This window comes from Amia ocellicauda, chromosome 10 (assembly GCF_036373705.1).
Source record: "Amia ocellicauda isolate fAmiCal2 chromosome 10, fAmiCal2.hap1, whole genome shotgun sequence".
In the NCBI taxonomy this organism is placed as follows: Eukaryota; Metazoa; Chordata; class Actinopteri; order Amiiformes; family Amiidae; genus Amia; species Amia ocellicauda.
This window is the reverse complement of record NC_089859.1, coordinates 1,824,097-1,842,728: the sequence shown is the minus strand read 5'-3', so window position 1 is coordinate 1,842,728 and position 18,632 is coordinate 1,824,097. Positions and strand designations below refer to the sequence as shown.

The window sequence follows — 18,632 nt, the reverse complement described above, 5'->3', positions numbered from 1 at the left end:
AGAATAAATATATGACACTCTTTTACAATTATATTGTTTTTCGGTAAGGAGTTTTGAAAAGAACAAGAGAACCGTGCTTATGCGGCTTATATACTGGCATTTCCTGGGACAGAACTGTATGGTACAGTAATTCTCACAGAAAGGCGCACATACAGTGTCAAAACGACCGCGATTATGCAACTTTCCTTAATCTCTTTGACCTATTCACTGACTGAGCTGTGAAGCGACTTGCGAGAAAGAAATGTGAATGATGTGAGAATGTGGATTAGGAGGCATGGTGGCCGTGCGCGCAGCAGAATATTACGGAAATGTCACGCTCATTAGAGAGCCATGCTACGAGCAGTGCAGCAGCCTTGATCTCAGGGATAGATTTCCAAGTAAAAAATAAAATAAAACTGAGAGAACAGAGCGTCTGCTGAATGCACACACTGACCTGCACATTCCAGTTGAGTCCCAAATCAGTAAATATCAATATCATTTGATTTTCCAGGTCTAGTTTTACAACAGAAGTGACACTTATTATATAACTACGTATGTATTCTACTGTTGATATCATGCTTGGGTTTTGTTCTCAGTTTTCCCACAGTGTTAGTGTGCTTCAGTCAGTGTGGACACTAATTAGTATTTTAACAATCACACAGTTCAGTTCACTCCTTCCACAGTTTTGCTGACTGTAGCATACCATCGCAGTCGAAAGTATTCACACCCATCGCTTGAAACCGTTATTCATTGATTGATTTAGTTAATTATGGTTATTAAACTGTACTTATTCATTGGTGATCTATGTTCAGAGTCTGTTCTGCAGAAGAGATCTGTAAAGATCCCGATTTATTGAACTTAAAGGCAGCAGGCGTGGAAATGTGGCCTGCCAACCCCAATGATGGATAAGAAGGTGCAGTCAACAAAACGCACACATCCCTGTCTCGATGCTGTCTTCCTTGGTGGCGTGATTGAAGTCACTGTTGTCTTTGCTCATTAGACTCCGATTCTGGGAAACAAATGATGCAACGTTTCCTGGGTGGATAAGCGGCACAGGTTGCACACCACTGAGCCAAATGAATCCCAAGAATAACAGTTTCAGAGCAAGGGTGTGAAAACTACAACGCTATGTATACACTTTAGATCCAGGGGTGTGATGTATAGGAACTGAGTACAGATTGAATTACGAAGGTCAACCGACATTTGGTCCAAGGCTAGGCTGACAGACTGTAAATTGTGTTTTGATTTGTTATAAGGAGAACAGAGTGCATGGTGTTGGCATCAGTTGGTTATTAAATCCATTACATTATTTTTTAAGACTGATGTTAAATACAAACCTTTCTTGTGATTGTCGTTCTCCAGTGTTGGGTTGTGTAATAGAGCAGAATACCCCTTTTAGTAAGAGGGAACAATTGGCTACAAATGTTGCATTAAAGGAGGTTTTCCCAGTATTTTACAACGTCTGTACCATGAGTGTTTGTGTTACCTAAAGCAGCAAATGCAAAGGACACATTTTGGGAAATGGTGCAACAGCAAGTCTCTTATATTTCCCACTGAAGTACCTTTAGCACAAAACACCTCAATCCACATTCATACGGAGCTGATTAGATGAAATGTTGAGTGTTGAAACCAACGTCAACACCGCTTCATATTAGTTTGATCGAGAATGTATAGGAAGTCATTTACAAAGGCTTTCCAGTCTCCTTTCATTTACTGAGAGCACAGAGACCACAGCGTTGATGACTTCGCATGGGTTATCATTAAGTAATAAAGGTCAGTAATAGTTCAATTCAAATCAAATGTTAATTGGCAACTATAAGGAGATTTATAATGTGGATATACTTCTTACTCAAGACAAGAGAAATACTTGTCTGTTGAAAATATCTGTGACTGTGCAAAGATGTTCTAGCTGTGGAGAAATGCAAAAACAGTGTTATTCACATATAAGCATATTAAAGGCATACTGTTGCAATAGAACGTCGATCGTTTAATATGTGCACACTTGTTCATTTCCCCTCTTGTGTATTCACTTTGTTGACATCTGTGAATCAGAATATTGCTGTGTCGGTACACACATTCTGTTTTTATTGTGTGTTTATTCCCTAAAGAGGCCTGAATCTCTCATGTCCGCACAGACACAGAACTCTGGTCCATTTTCTCAAATTATTACTTGAATACCAAATGATTCATATTTATTCTGCAGGAGCAACAGATAGAGATGGTCCAAGTAAGCCATAACTTTACAGCGTGCTTTCATGGTTATATAACTGCTGTAAATATCAAGCTCTTCCCTGCGGTTTTACATAATCTACAGTAACATTTAATGTAAGCTGTCATTGTACTGTAAATGACACCTGTCATATCAAACCTATATATATATCGAGTGAGGATCTATTTTATTAGCTTGATTCTTTTTCAATTCCGTACAGTATTGAAATGTTACCTGTAGTGGCATTGCCAACCCTCAGCCGTGCGAGATCAATGTATCCGTCCCTCCCTCTGTATAGAAAATCCTGTAACAGCCTCTAAAGGGTGAAAAAGGACAAAACCGTTAACTAATTGTGAAATTAGAGTCTCGAACAACTGCTTGGGTCCAGTTCTCAGGTACAATTTGCACTTTAAATTACAGGACGCGACCATGTAACCATGTAATTACACAACCTCGGCTGGGCAATCGCCCCTGGGTAGAGCAAATAGTCCAGGAGAAAAAGCCCATGGAACAATATTTAGTTGTTCCTTATTAGAAAAACAAGAATTAATTGATTTGAAATGCACATGTACACAATATTTCCCCAAAGTGTGGGGGCAGTGCGGTGTATTTAATAGGCTGTGGGCCTGAAGCACACCATGGTCCTTTTCATAGGTAGCTGGAGGAATAATGTTTCTATTCCTTACTGGCTGTTGCAGTTAATGTTGCATTGTAATGTAGGTACCCTTGATAGAAACGGAGCTCTGCACATCTCATTGCCTCTGAGTGCGGCTGAGTGGAGGGCTTGTCGCCGCACTGTTGGTAATATAGCGTCACTAGCCATTCTGGAACAATCTTACCATTCTGCAGCAAACCCACCACTCTCTGAGTTGCAGTATTGAAGGATTAGACATGCGTAGACATGCATCTTACACGTAGGTCTTGGTTCTGACAATGCAAGGGTCAGGCGATGTGTCTTTTTGTGCCAAAACACTAGAAAGGTGTACAAAATAAAATGTGCATTACACAAGAGCAGAACTGGAGAATGTTTTGATGAGATGTGTGCGCGACTTTGGGGAGATGCACGCAAGAGTCATTATGAAGGGAAGGGGGAAGGTATTGTTCCACTCACAGCACAGCTGAGCATACCTTAGGTACCCGTGCATGAAGTGAGGGGTGTTTGTTGTGTTTAGTGACGAGATGGGACATGTCAGTGCTGTGTCTGTGAGGAGTGCGTCGGGCTGCACACACTGCGTGCTGTGGCTGGAGTCGTGGATTCGCTCTGCGGTGCAGCGGTGGCGTGCAGCCGCACAGAGTCCCTGACGATCGGGATGCCAGCCCCTGGGGCGAGCCGTCCGCAGCCACGTTAATCAAACCACTTCAGATCCCGGCTATTTCTGTGCAGAGGCCGGCGTGCTGCACTGTGCCGTCTCGTGACTCTCCGATGCTGATGTTTGTGCCAGCTGGAGAAGTAGATTTCCACTGTCCGTGTGTGTGGCTCTCCTTCCTTTTCAATTTTTGTAGTTTCCAGACTACCAGCTCATCCGAAGCCCAACTGAGTGTCTTTTATACTCGTCCAGTTATTGTATTTTTATTTTGACCAAACTGTAGCAGCCAGTTGTCCTCTCAGTTTTACGCCTCAAATCAGAACGGTAGACTTTCCCCATTGCCTCTGCAGGAACACTTTTATGTATTTGTAGGTTACTTTATATATTCAGCAGGCGCACGAATCCACATGAGGCCCGGCGTAATGCAGCAGCAGACCTCGGACATATCTGGGCCACTATTAAAGATTTCACTCACTAATTCTGTGTGTCTTTGGTTTGGAAAGCAGAAATGGGGCAGGCGCAGTTCTGAAGACTGTAGTCTCGGAGGAAGTCCTAATTAATACTGGTGTCACATGGTGCCCCCCTCGTTATGATGCATCTGTGTGGCAGTCGTCCAAAATCTCAGCCTTCTTTACCCTTTTGATGTATGCAGGGCACATGTCAAGGGGGAAAAACAGCAATGAATGTTGCTTTAGGTTTATCCTAATTTATATTTAACTACCCAATGTTAATCCTTCAATTGAGCTATTAAAAGTATGATATGAATGATTGATAAGCCCAAATCTGAAGTATTAGTACGTGATGTAGGAATTCAGAAAGCAGGGCTGTGGCCAGAATATTAGTGCTGTGACTGGTACCCTTTTATTTTCCAATTTCCTTTTATGATTTACCACAGATAAGGGAGTTTTGATAAGGTTGAGTTTGAATTCTATTCTGCAGAACAAGACGATGAATAATCTTGCACCAACAAATTGGGGGCACATTTAATTAAATGTACGATGACCATGCAGTATTTTTTTTATTAAAATGTTTTTTGTTTAATTACTATTATTAAATGGCGCAGTAACCCCGTTCCCAGACGATACGAAGCCTCGCCCCAGTCATGTTTGTGGAGCTGCACATGTGGAGACGCCTGCGAAACGGGTTTAATTTGTGTTGCTTATGAATAAAGATACCCTGTGAAAAGCAGGTGCCCCGTGGGTTTCTATTTCTGGAGCGGGGTGTCCTTTTGGGAACTTCTTTATGTTATTCTGGGCTGCTTCTGCCAACTCCAGTGGCAACTCGCCTTCCTTTCCTTGCCGTTGTGCATCCCACGGCACGGTGCCAAAAACTGCCTTGTCAAGAAACAAGATAAAGATCATACAACGGTGACTGCAGAGTGTTATGGCAACCGCTACAATAAAAACAGAAACTAAAAATACAACCTTACTTTTGAAGTAACTGTAATCCACAAGCAGTGTTTGTTTTTAAACACACGTGTGTTATATCTTGTATGTATTAGTTGGAGCCTGGGTCACAATGGAGGTTTAATCTCTGGATTAACTTAATATTGATCCTGAATGATTTATAGCTGAGTTTTGTTTAGTTTGATTCAGATACCAATTAAATATGAAAGTCCAGCTATAAATGTAATTTTATATTTGGATTTTAAGATGTTTCTGGCTTTGGTTAAAGCTATAAGGGGCGAATATCATCAGGAAGCTTCTCAGCCATATCTTTTCAAGTGATTTCTATAAAATCCAATTTGATTCCATGTAAAGGAGCATCTGTTTCCTCCTCAAGTGATTGGCATTTTTAATTGTACTCTACAAAATACTTCTATATTTCAGTCACTACCCAGAAAGCATTTAACGTTGTTGTTGCCTTCAATTTTAATTTCTGTAACGGAAGAATTACACAGAAGGAGAAAGTAAAAATATGGATTAGTTCCTCGGTGCACACACCCTTCTAGGTCAATGGCAACGGACAGGTCTGAGGTCTGCTGTCTCCTTGTTTAGAAAAAGATTTTACCTTTAAACCCTGTATTTAGTTCAGCTTGCTCCACTAAGCATGATAACTGGACTATCGAGACAAAGGGTTGCTAACTAGCCATCCATCTACCTGTCCTATCTCCCAATCTATCAATTACAGTGTACGGCTGTTGCTGGAGATCATTTGCTTACAGGAACAGGAAAATGACTGATTGCATTTCCATGCTTGCAATTAAAGCTTTGCAAGGTAAAACAGTTTTTTAATTTTTAAATTAGCCTCTTTCCTTTGGGGAATTAGTGCGCAGCATGAACTGAATTTATTCCAGCGTCTGTCAACTCATTAACTCCTAATGAGCCACATAACCGGTTTATCTGCAATCTTGTATATCAATACTGCCACCGGATTTGAATGTGTAAATGGTGCCAACATTTGTAAGTGAAGTGTGTCCAGTTTTATTTGTTTTTAACCAGTGATATTGATAATATGCAGGACTGTCTATTTTTATCTGCTGTCAGCAAAGGAAAACTGACCGAACATCTGAGATTCAACTAAACAAGAAAAACACCTTAAATAGAAATGGCGTCATTCTGTGTGGGTGTTTCTAGAAGTATTACAGGGTCTTGATGAAAATTATCAGTAGAGGGAGCTGATTAGAGAGAGAGAGAGAGAGAGAGGGGGGGGGTTGTGAGAGAGAGAGAGAGGCTGAAAGAGAGAGAGAGAGGAAAACTACCTACCTACGCATCTGCTTTTTATTCAGAATACCAGGGGGCTTAGCATGTTAACTGATTCAGAATTGCATTTCAGTACTACAGAAAAGAAAAAGCTACGCACAGCCTACTGAGTTTTTCGGTAAATTAGCTTATACAATTATCTGATTAGCTTCAAATGTGTGCTGGCTACAAAGTTAAACAGATGCGTGTCGATATGAGGGAGATTTGTCTCAGCCATGATCTCAAAATAATTCCATCTGAACGGACAGCCTGATGAGTCAGACAGATCGTATTGGATTGGAGATGCAGAGGATGAAGACCTGGACAAACAGGACCCAGTCCCCTGCTCCCCATGGTGTTGGTGTTTGGACCAGCTTGGATTTACCATTCAGATTTTAGGGAGGCCACTCAGAAGGATTATCAGATCTTTGCTCTACAAAATCTCTAAATGACTGAATCCACTCATATACCTGACTAATTGATCAGAGGTACATTTCTCTGTCTTTGTGAATTGATGGTTTAAGGGTGTCCTATAAAGCCTTGGGCTGGAGACGCAGGTTTTGGCTGCTTCTTGTAATGACAGACAGTAGACTTAAAGACGTTCTTTGGCACTGAATACAGAGGAACACCTTAAGGGTGTAGGGTGGGAGAGAAACCTTAACGTACCAATTTGCTTCTCAGGCGGTGAAAAATGAAAACACACGTGAGAGGCCTGGTACAACGAGCTGTAGCCACACATGATGACACAGACTGCAATCTTTTTCCCACTGTGAGTCCGTTCACCTCTTCACTCGATAAACACCAACGCTGCGGTGTTCGCGTATCGTTAACAATCACGGAGAGGGAATTATGGGACTGTTTCATGCACGCAGTGATGATAGACCGGGATCCTCTTTGCACTTTGAACCCATTTACTTCCAGCATTGCTGAGGAATACGAGCCGAAATGTAGACGGCATTATTGTACGACAGCAATTCCCTTCCTATTTTGGTGCTTTGATTTTAGGTGACCCCGTACAGAATGCGACTGACTAACCTTGCATGGATATAGTTTACAGTAATCAACAAGTCAGCGGGGGGTGTTGTCTTTGTTGCGTTTGAATGCAGCTCGGGGATGATTGGGTTGTAAATCACTTCTCTCTCCGAGGCAGTCTTAATTTCGCCACGCTGCCAGAGATCCGTTCTCTCATGCATTTCTAAGCAGGCAACAAAAAGAGAAACTCATTGCATTTAACAGAACATTGGTTTGATATCCCGAATGTTTAACATATTGAGATTTACATCTGCGAGCTAAAATAATTATCATTCACTCATCCTTGCCAATTAAAATAAGTACGGCTATGAACTTTATCTGCAGTGCAATTATCGCGGGAGGCTGCAGGAGCGCGAATGATTAACCGTTCTAGTTTGACAGCAAGGAGTGTGGCTTTCTCTCACCGCGTGGAGCAGCCCGAGTCACGTGGCGGGAGAGACAGGTTTCTTGCATGGAATAGTTGTGCGCTCGTGGGATAATGCAGTTTTAAATGGGTTTTTTGTTTTCAGAAACAAACCAGATATGGTACCTGATTGGCAAATTGAAATAACTCACAAAAACCCCATAACACTGGTACAAAGTGGACTGTGGGGATTGACGGTTGGCGGCCATGATGGCTTTAATGAATGGAAGGTCTCGGATCACGGCTGCATGACCGGTTCCTTGTGGGTCCATTTGTGTTCATTTTTTGCAATTTGTGTTGTTATAAGCCCTTTAACAGAAACTAACACAATGAATGCCTTAACAGACAAGCTGCCCCCGTTTACTGAGACGCCTCCTGGTCCCACCGAGATCGACCCCATCTGATCTGCGTCTTCCTGAGCTCAATACTTGACCATAATCCACTGACCGGGATCCCCGAGCTAATCCGGGAATTGGACAGCGGCTGTAATCCGCTGTCAACCATCCATTCTCTCTCTCTCTCTCTCTCTCTCTCTCTCTCTCTCTCTCTCTCTCTCTCGTGATGGATGCAAGTCATGAAGTGAAATCTGCAGAGAATTGTGCGTTGAGGGTGAAGGAGGTGGACGATTCGAGGAGCTGGGCTAATTTCAAGAACATATGAAGGGGAGGAAAATAAAAAGCAAACATCAGTTGCCATTGCAATGACCCGGTTGTTTCTTCGAGTTCGAGACAAAAGAAACCTCTGCTCGGCGGGCGGTCTCAACTTTATACTGAAAAAACAATATACAAGAAGGATGTCTACTTTAGGCCATCCTCTCTGGGGTAGATATAAAATTCACCTTCTGTTGTGCAACAGGCATCGTAGCAGCGCTTCAGCGATTCCACTTATTTGCAAATAAAGACACTAAAAATATTGAATTGAGGTTTAAAAGATTTTATTTTGCTTTAATTACCCCTGTGTACATGCTGTAAAGAGTGGGGACCCTTAGGTTTGTGCACTGAAGCAACTTATTGTGAAGAAAGAATTGTATTACTTAAAGCATATTCCCCTTTGCTTGTTTTGAGGGATCCATTTTTGTAGTCCATTCTGGAACAGAGAGGATTATTCTGGAAAGCAGATTTGTTGGGGTCTTAAATATTGTGCCTTAATTATTTGTTACCTTCGATTAGCAAATATAATATGACTAGTATCCCTCAGCTGATGATATTGCTCAGTAAATTTTACCGCTCTGTAATTGATTTACCAACATTGGTGGAATATGTTCGCTTGCAAATTGTCCATTTCTTTTTACCCTTATCTTGAGTTCTTTTGATTTATATTTAGCAGGGGATTTCAGCATCCCCTCTCTCTTTAGTTATGTGCAAATTGATCATTGTTTAATTGTTTGCCTTGAGGACTGTGGAAATGTCAAAAATATACAATATAACATTTTAATTCTAAATCATGCCTTAAACTTTGTACCTTAACACTGAAGTAACTGAATTTGAATGCATTTACTGTTGTCGTCTATGAATTACACAAGAAGATGTGGATGTTCACCTTGTAGATGTATGTTTGCACTGTATGTTGCCATAAAGGTCATCCTCCATTATAATATGAAGCATTTTCTATTGCACTGAGGATTTGTTAACCTTTTTTGTGTGTTAATAGAATACCATCAAAAAAAAGTATATATACACACTTTTCTTTGTGTTGTTTTTTTTGGATGGTGTTCTGGAAGGTTCTATTTTGGGAATCAATTCTTGACCAATCTGGATTCCAAAACAGCAAAATTATAGAAACAATAAAAGGTGCACGATTGTCTTAATTCCTGAGTTTTTTTTCCAACACATCCTGCTAATATATAAATCAATAAAACTGAAGTAAAATAATGGAAATTTGACATCCAGTTCAAAATATCCCAGAAATGACCAGCAGTGTCTGTGGAGTTGAGCACGTGTGTTGTGTGATGCACATACAAACCGCACTGTGGACACGCGTGATTTCCTCTCCTCCTCCTCCTCCTCTATCGCAGCCGCCTTGACCTGTTCATAAAAAAACCCATCACTTAGTCGCGCAGGTCAAGCACTGGGTGCGGTCCCGTCGTCTGTCCTTTTTTCTTTAAGCAATAGCCTTCTGTCTCCCGTATGGTATTGTGACGCCGGTGTCTGTCCAGGTGTGTGAAACCCCGGAGCTGTGTCCCTGCCACTGTACTTCCCGCATTTCCGTTTTAACCTTGCGTCACGGCGGAGTGTCTGGGAGAGACCGAAGGACGGGCCAGAGAGGATGCGGCCGGGTTGTCTTTGGGGAATCTCACGGGTCCCTTCTCTCCTCTCCTCCCCTGTGCAGTTGATCAGCGGTGGTTCAATCGTCAGTGCTGAGGCAGTATGGGATCACGTCACCATGGCCGACCGGGAGCTGGCATTTAAGGCTGGTGATGTCATCAAAGTCCTGGATGCTTCCAATAAGGATTGGTGGTGGGGACAGATTGACGACGAGGAAGGCTGGTTCCCCGCAAGCTTTGTGAGGGTAAGTGTGGCCCAGCCACCTCTCCATCCTCACCCATCCCTTCCTCCGCTTATTCAGACTGCGCCCACTGGTTCCCAATGCCATCGATCACCTCCACACTGCATCGCCATAGCATGGGAATGCCTTTGACTGCTTTCAGTTGTTTTTTAGGTTGTGTGCTTGTTGGGGTGGGAAGGGTGTGTGTGTCAGGTTTTTAAAGACAAGGGGAGGGTTTTCACCTTTATTTCCTGTTATGCTCGTTTGGGTATGCTATGGGGGAGGGCTGTGAACCCAGTGGATTTCAGGTGCCATTACTTACGGTTTTAAAAAATAAAGAAGGAAAATCTATTATGGGAATTAATCTTGGCCGTATTAACATGACTTGTTCTCGTTATTGGTTTGTTTTTCTCCAATGCCGTGTAAGGCTGATCACCACTCCATCTCCATTGAGAAACACAACCCATCGTTCACGGCCGAGCGTTGAACCAAAGTGTGTTTTTGTTGTTCTTTTCAAGGTTGAACCCCACCCTCCACATCCCCAAACAAAACAGGTTTTCTATATCAACCCTATAGCAGCTCCGCGGTTCCAAAACACAACTTCCAAGGTGCGTTATTGAGCCATTAAGTCATTAAGTCCCTCCTAAGTCCGTCCAAACGACTGTCCTCACACGCATCCCAGCACATCCTATTTTCCCATAAGCGTCATCCTGTGCACAGATCAACAAACACAGAAATATATTTCTGAGGAAAATCAATACCCAGAGTGTAGCGTTAGACATTTTTAATTAGCTTATACTCCATTATATCTCATTAAAAGCTGGGTCATGTCTCTTCAAGAAGACCAGCTTTGTTGTTTGAGCCACTCAGCTCAAGATCAGTGTTTTGAGAGACCTGGCCAGCGAATTGAACACTAATGAACAGTATGTTCTGATCCTCAGCCCTTTGCTGCACTTCTGACAAGAATAGCCGAGCAAAAAGCGGAGAAGCCTTCTTGTCCGTTTCCTGACGCAGGATCCTAATGCGTGCTGTGCATCTCCCTCCTTCAGTTACTTCTGAGATCACTTGAAAGACAAATGTGTCAGGTATTGACAGAAATATGGTCTAAAATCAGTCCAGTGGCAGAGAGAGATCTCCTGCTTAGAGCAAAGGCAAGACAAAATGTTATCTGTAACAGGAACTTTAGCTTTATTTCTCATACCATCCCATCCTTCACACACTTCCTGTTTCGAAGTGAACCCCATTTAACGTGCAGATATTCCCTGTGGCTCTGTGTGTGTGCCTATTTTGTGTAGTAGAGTGATCTGAACTTTAAACCTGTTTAATGTTGGAATGCTTTGCTTTCAATCTGAGCTGCTGTCTTCACAAATGGCAACATACCTGGAATACAGCCTCCCAAAACAGTGACAATGTTGGAAATGTGGACGCTGTGTTTGGGTTTGTTCCCGGGTCAGACCCACAGAGCTTTGACTCCTCAGTCCGTTTCTGTAGTCTTGACTTCAAAGGGAATTATGTTCTTAAAGAATCGATTAAACAGGATATATTTATTATATTTCCCAAATCCAATCTAATATAGTATAGTGATAATAGGATGCACATACAGTATCATCAGCTAGAGCCATCGACTTGTAATTGAAATTGTTTTTCTGAACCATCATAAATATTAAGCTTCACTCAGCCAGCAAATAGGGCTTGGTTGGTTGGCCCAGAAAGCAGTGTATTGCTCTGCTGTAATTGCCTCGTGTAATAAATGTGTGGCCTAGGCCGATGTGATTGTGCTCTCACAAATATAATACAGTTTACAACCTTTGACATTGCATAGCGTCCCCTTTGTTTGCTGTCTAATTTGCAGTAATGTCTCCAGTAATGTGCATTGATGAAAGATGCAGAGATACTGAGGTGGAAGAGGTGATGCTTGATGTCATGGCCTAGAAGAGCAGAAGTTTATAATACATAATTCTTCCATCAATTATTATATTGTTTATTAGGAACGGTGCACCACCCGTATTCTACGGATCAGTCTGTTAAAGGCATGGAAATCAAAAGAGCTCCATTTAAGAAGCAATTATCTAATTGATTTCTTCAAAACTGTTTTCTTCTAATGACTGATTCATAAATACATACGCCCGGCCCTGCTCAGCTCAGGAGATCAGACAAGATGGGCCGTATCGAAGCCTTTGAAAATGTGAATTCAAATATATCTGAAAACAAAGTTTTGATAAGCTTCCAGTTTAAATGAATTAATAGACATTCTCCTTAAGAGTGACTATTAAAATATGTGAACTACAATTTAAATGTCCTTCCTTCTAAAGAATATACTATTGAAGTTTAAATGGGTCTGCACGAAGTGCAGTGTGTGTTTGTGAAAAACAATTGCAAATAGATCATGTGTATCTCTAAGGTCTGGTTCCACTGACACAATTGAGCACTAGTCATGGGACGACCCAATGTTTTAGGTGGAGTCGTCCTACACAAGTGAGGACTGGAAACCAGGCATGAATGCTTTACAGCTACCAAAATAAGTGTGACCATTGGACTTCATCTCCTGTGTTGATTGTGTACGTCTTCACATCTTGTGTCTTAGTTTTTGATTGATCCGTAGGTGGACGAGTCTGTTGCCACAAGTACCAATCAGGAGCTGCGTGGTCAGAGGGCTGATTTAGAAGAGATGAATTGCCAGAACTTTGTGCCACAAAAAAGCACCTGCTGAGAAATATTTGTATGAGCTGTAAAATTTCAAAACAAGCTGCTGAACATGAAATGGTGCACAAGCAACACAGGATATGAAAACAAGGAATGTCATAATTCATGAGTGATATTTCCACACTAGAGACTGCTGTGCTCAGTTTGTAGATCTGCATGCCTGTGATTCAAGCACATTGTGGCTGTGCATTTGAAATTGTGCAATAACTTGCGTTTTTGTATTTCCTTAACTCTGAATTCTATATTGTGTGCTATAACCTCTGCTGATTGTTTTTAATTTGTTGTTGAATGTGAATTACCTTTTTCGAAGGCAATTCACATTCATCAACCAAGTAGAACATTTACTTTATTTGGTGGTGATAACACCTTAAAGAATGGTGATTCAAATGTTAATTAAATTCCCCCCAACTGAAGAGGTTTCTGTGAGGGGCCGTTAACAATTACATGACTCTGGTGGAGAAGCACTAAAGCCAGCACAGCAACATACAGTGGCTCAGAGAGATCTGAACGCTCACTGTAGAGATCCACACGTTCTCTGGTGGAAATTTACTGCCGCTGCTGCGTTGTGCAGTTGGTGCTGCGTTATGTAATTATGTAAATAAGTCCTTCCAAGAATATTAGATGCAGAAAATTGTCTTATGCCAGGTGCAGTGTTCTGCGTTGAGCACCAGTGGTACTGTGACATTATTAGCAAATGGCTCGGCTGTGCTGGCTTTGCTGAGTAAAATTGTTAAATAACCAGATTAACATGCAATGCACTCAAAACAAAAAACATTATATAGAAAAATGTATTCAGTTCATATTCAATTGTGTTATAGTCAGAGATGCAATAAAAAGAGCCCATCACAACATTGGCTTTGTGAAGTGTTTGGAGTTAATTGTGATGAAACTCTGTTACATTTAAGAACCATTTGTGTATGACCTGAAGGATTCATAGCTGGCAAAGAATGGGTGCTCAGGTGGCATCCAATGCACGTTGTGTATTGTGGGCTTTGGTCTCTAGTGTTTAGACACTGTCTGTAAGACACATCCATGTCCTGTAAGCTTCACTGTATCATGTTTTTACGGCCCAATTCTTACTGGAGAAAATCTCTGCCACAATCCAGTGTCTGCAGCTCTGCCATTGTAAAGGTCATCTCAATCTCGATCTGAAATTGAATGTGAATCGTCTGACAGCACTGAATAACTCATCCCAACGTCGGTCGCATGCTTACTGCAGGCAGCGTTGTGGACCCAGTACGATTTCTGGCAGGGTTTCCAGTGTAGGCTGGGCTGTTTTAGACCACACATCAGTCTGTTTGAATTCCTCAGCCTTTGTTAGACTGAGTGCCTCCTTTGTGGCAGTGCTGAGTGGAATGAAGGCACTGACTTACGTAGAAGGCTATCTTTCAGGGTCAGCGAGAGAGAATCCTGCTCTTTTTCTTGTGACTGGAAAGCAGGTTCTGACTTCCCTGTTTCAATTATGAAGCCGCTCCTGTTGGTAGGACTGCTGCATAATGATTGAGTGATGCAGAGTGAGAAGGTGACGGAAAGATGAACATAACAAATCAGACGGGGAGTTTTCACATAATGCATTAGGACGAGTTTGGAGAAAGAAAAGGCATTTAATGGCGCTTTTATGTATTGGAGTTTGCAAGCAGCAGGAAAGTTATTTTAAGTAACATACATGCTGCAGCTCTAAGTGCTTTTGGATTTGTGTTTCTCCAACTCTTCCCTGTGCGTCTCTGAGCTTTGGGTCGGAAAGTGTGCGATAGATAATGGCGAGGGTGGGAGAGGCTTGATGCCTGTGGAAAACCCAAAATACGTCAAAAAGCTCATCCCACTCCTGCTCAAACCAGGACATCTTCAAACGCATCTTTCTGAATTCATGGGCAGGTTATCCTTCGGCTCGCTTCAGTGAGACATGCTGAGTGACATTTTAAAGACTGCATTGCTTTTCAAAATGCAATAAAATAATCTACTTCCCTCACACGGGTACCTTCTGCGGTCAGTCAACCCCCAGCTTTGGTGACCTTTGTCACAAGTTACATGTCAATGGAAACTAGCTCCCCCAGGACCAGAGGTCAAACCTAGGGCCTGACTATTTGAATTGAACACGATTCCTATGTCTTAAAGAAGCTACGGCTGCCCTTGACATGGATTGTCAGTTGGCCTGTGCTGACAAATTTATGCCTCTCAGTACTGGTGAAATAATGTTTCCGGTTTACTAGTATCAGTGCTGCGGACAAACTATTTGCGAAGAGGATGGCAATGCTGGATGACACAGTCCATCTGATGCCATTTATTCCCAAGCCCCCCGTGGATTTGGCAAAGTTTGTGATCACACCATCTCAAGGCCCAGAACTGAGGCGTCTGGGGTGTTAATTGTTTTAGTGTTCGTCTCCATTCTTGAAACTCTGTTTTGACGGTTCGCTCTGCTGGAAATGTTCACGTAGAGCAGCCAAGATGGAACGAATGCTCTCACAGGATTGCTCCGTTACCCACCTCGTCCCGTGAATGGACAGAAGCCTTTCCTTCCAAGCAATGGAAAACTGGGGATTTTAAATGGGGGATTTTGAAGTAACCCAGGTCCTTGTTTATAAGGCCTGGCCCCATCTGCCCTATTGGTTTGCTTTTGTTACCTGTGGATTTTTATAAATCATAATAAAATAAGCATTCAAGGATTGGGCCAGTCGCAGTGTTTGGTCGTTGCCAGTCAGCGGGCCATTTGTGGAGGCTGATTGTGTACCTCTTAGAGTAAATAAGAGCCTTAATATTGCATAACGCGGCGGAGTATTAAAGTGAAATTCAAATTTTCTTCAATAGCCACAGTACAATTTGTTCAAAGTGGCATGCTTATCTTCATTTTATTTATAGCATTCAAGGCGGCTATCTTCTCCTCTTGTGAGCGAGGACAAAGTCCCCTAGCAATAAACACCAAAATGATATTGCGTTTGAAGAATACACAAAGTGACAGCTTTATTTTCCGTGTTGCATTTACAGTTCATTGCACAAATATATCTCAGTCTCTCGCATTACTCTCAACTTGGGGAAGGTATTAGGCTCTGGAATCAAAACAGAGATATCCTAAAAGGTTGTTTGTTTTACCTGGAAAGACCTGATCTCTCAGTTTGGGAGTCTCATTTTAGATTGGGCTCAGTTTAGATTTCTCTTCCTGCATCATCCGTTTACTTTTCTAACGCTTTTTATTTGCCATTTTCAGATCAAGCTGTCTGCTTAATCCTCCCTCTCTCTCTCGATCTCTGTAAGTGACTTCTGTCGTGATGCATAGTAAAACTGTGGAAATTACAAAACAGCTGCTTCATATATACAAGTGCTGTAATTCCACATAATGCGACTTAGCTTTCATACTACAAAACTCGAACCCACGTTAGTAAAATTAAATTTGTGGACACCTAGGATTGTGCAGAGAAGTACCAGAAGGAGGTGCTGCTTAGACTATGTGAATGTTTTGCAATCTCTTCCGTCTTTAGTGTCGTCACATGTCTTAATTGGTCTTTCCAGATGGTATAATACAAAAACTAGTCAACAATCAAATTAAATCTGTGCCGCTTTCTTCAAGGAGAAAGTGTTCGGAGTGTCATGATCGTTTTACTGAGAAGGCTACTCTGGGCTCGGGGCTAAGTCACAAGGCTAGTCCTTAATCTGTAGGATATACTCGAGATCCATTGGTACGGCTCGATGAATCAATGCTGTTTGATCTTGATGTTTGCCAGGAATGTCTAATGAAGTTTGTTTCATGGCGCACTCTGCTTCTGAAGGCTGTGATCAGATATGTTAATTTCCACACCAGTGGATGCATAACGAACCTAACTTGTCTCATCAGCTTTTGCAATATTGGCCATTTATGCAGTTTTATTTGTACTTTGAACATTTTTCACATCCCAGAGAGCTGGTGGTGAATTTGAAATCTGTTAGCGCAGCAGAAAGATTGTTAATGTGTTGAAGTCTGCATTCATCAGAAATGCACATATGTTACGTTGTTGTGTGGTGTTGACTAAATCTAAATGAAATAGCAAATGAAATGGCCACATTCTGAACAACCTGTTCTTTAGCAAAGTGACGTCCGAGAGACAAGTTGAGATCTAGAAAGTAATTGCATTAGCCATCACTTTAAAACTCAACAGGAATGGAGTGATGTAAAGAAATGTTACTTAAAAAGTTGAAAATCCATGTGGTTGATGTATAAAGCCACGATTATGTGAACCCCACTTGTAGTTCACTGAGAGAATGGTCTAAAATACTGAACAAGGTCAGAAAGACAGAGACAGTTCTTGGGATGGATGGATGGATTTTATCTGGTTGAAGATAAGATGTACTCCGTACTTAACCCTGTAAGTAAACGTGACAACAGTGATGTAATGGCATCCAGCAGACTCCATCCGAGGTGTTTGGGATGGTTTGTGTTGGACGCCTTCGTTGCTGTACTGTGCATTACTGGAGCAATAGATGTGCCCTGAAACAACTCCACAGCTGCCCAATCAATAGCACCTGTGTGTTTCTTCTGATATGGAGCAAAGGTTTTCAAACCAATGACCTCTGACCCCGGCTGCTTCAGTAGTGTGATCCCCATCATAAACAGAGGATTTGGTTAAATATGAGACGCATAAAAATACGTTTTCTGTCACCTCTTTTGTCCTTAAAAGTTTTTTATGAAACAGCTTAAAAACAATTCCATCATCATTCTGTGGGTCTGTTATTTTTGTTCATTTGTTTTGGCTTTTGTTTCCTTATCTCTGTGTTCAGAACGATTTCAGAATTCAAAGAAAAATGTTCCATATTCTGGAGAGAAATGGACAATGTGGACAATTATTGAGCTTTATACAGCTCAGAGATTTAAAGACACTATTATGTCAGCAGTATTTCAAATGCTCGCAGATGTACTTGACTTATAGCACGGTTGTTTTATAGTCTCTATTCATGTTCAACTCCTTTCAGACTTCAATTATGGTGAGTTTCATTTTTCTCATTGTTCTACCCATTTACCTGAAAGCAAAGGGCATTTTGTTATCAGAACATCGTCATGGGAATTAAACGGGTGCATTAGGAGATTAATTCAGTGTCTCTTTTTAATTGGTTTCACCCAACGAACTACGTCACAAACTGCCCCAGGAGTGAAAGGTCCTTCGAGATCCGCACACACAGCGCTTCCTCAGCGGACGCCACTGTGTCTTATGTGGTTTTAATCTCTTTGTGTTTGGAAGGGTGAGTAATGCTGTGAATGCTGTTCGTCCGTGTGACCGGATCCCCCTGTTCACCTGTCTCACGTCTCAATGTCTTCAGCTATGGGTCAACCAAGAAGACGGAGGCGTGGAAGCGGCCGAGGGAAGCAACGAGGTACAAAATGGCCACCTGGACCCCAGCAGCGACTGCCTGTGTCTGGGCAGGCCTCTCCAGAACAGGGATCAGATGAGGGCCAACGTGATCAATGAGATCATGAGCACAGAGAGACACTACATCAAGCACCTGAAGGACATCTGCGAGGTAAGCTGTACTCCACCAACCGGCTGTTGTAGAAATGGGTCTGAATGAACACTTTGGGCTTTTCAGATGTGAAGTTGCCTACAAACCCTGTAGGCCTTTGGATTTCCAGGACCTGCCCATGAAAGTTTACCACAGTTTTTCCCGGTGACGACTGTGCCGTGTCATGGTTTTCTATGGTTTGTGTTTTTGTTCTTGTTGTCCTTGTTTGTTGTGTTTACTGTAGTGCTACGTTGAACTGAGGCAATCTTTTTTTTATCTGAGGATCTTTCCAGTATCTCTCACTTTCTGCTCGACTCTCGGCTTTGTTGCTCGATTGTGACGGATTCAAAGTTTAACTACGCTGAACGCCA

General features: G+C 42.0%; 1 protein-coding gene across 6 annotated transcripts in view; it reads left to right on the top strand.

Moving 5' to 3' along the window:
- Positions 1-18,632, top strand: part of arhgef9a (Cdc42 guanine nucleotide exchange factor (GEF) 9a) — a 116,449-nt gene that overhangs the window by 66,225 nt on the left and 31,592 nt on the right. For 5 of the 6 annotated variants that reach the window (XM_066714689.1, XM_066714688.1, XM_066714692.1 and 2 more), the window contains 3 exons: positions 9,940-10,119; positions 10,614-10,703; positions 18,082-18,282. In XM_066714689.1, the coding sequence (XP_066570786.1) occupies positions 9,940-10,119; positions 10,614-10,703; positions 18,082-18,282 (471 nt within the window). The remainder of the gene's footprint in view (positions 1-9,939; positions 10,120-10,613; positions 10,704-18,081; positions 18,283-18,632) is intronic. The other variant, XM_066714690.1, reaches the window with a different exon arrangement.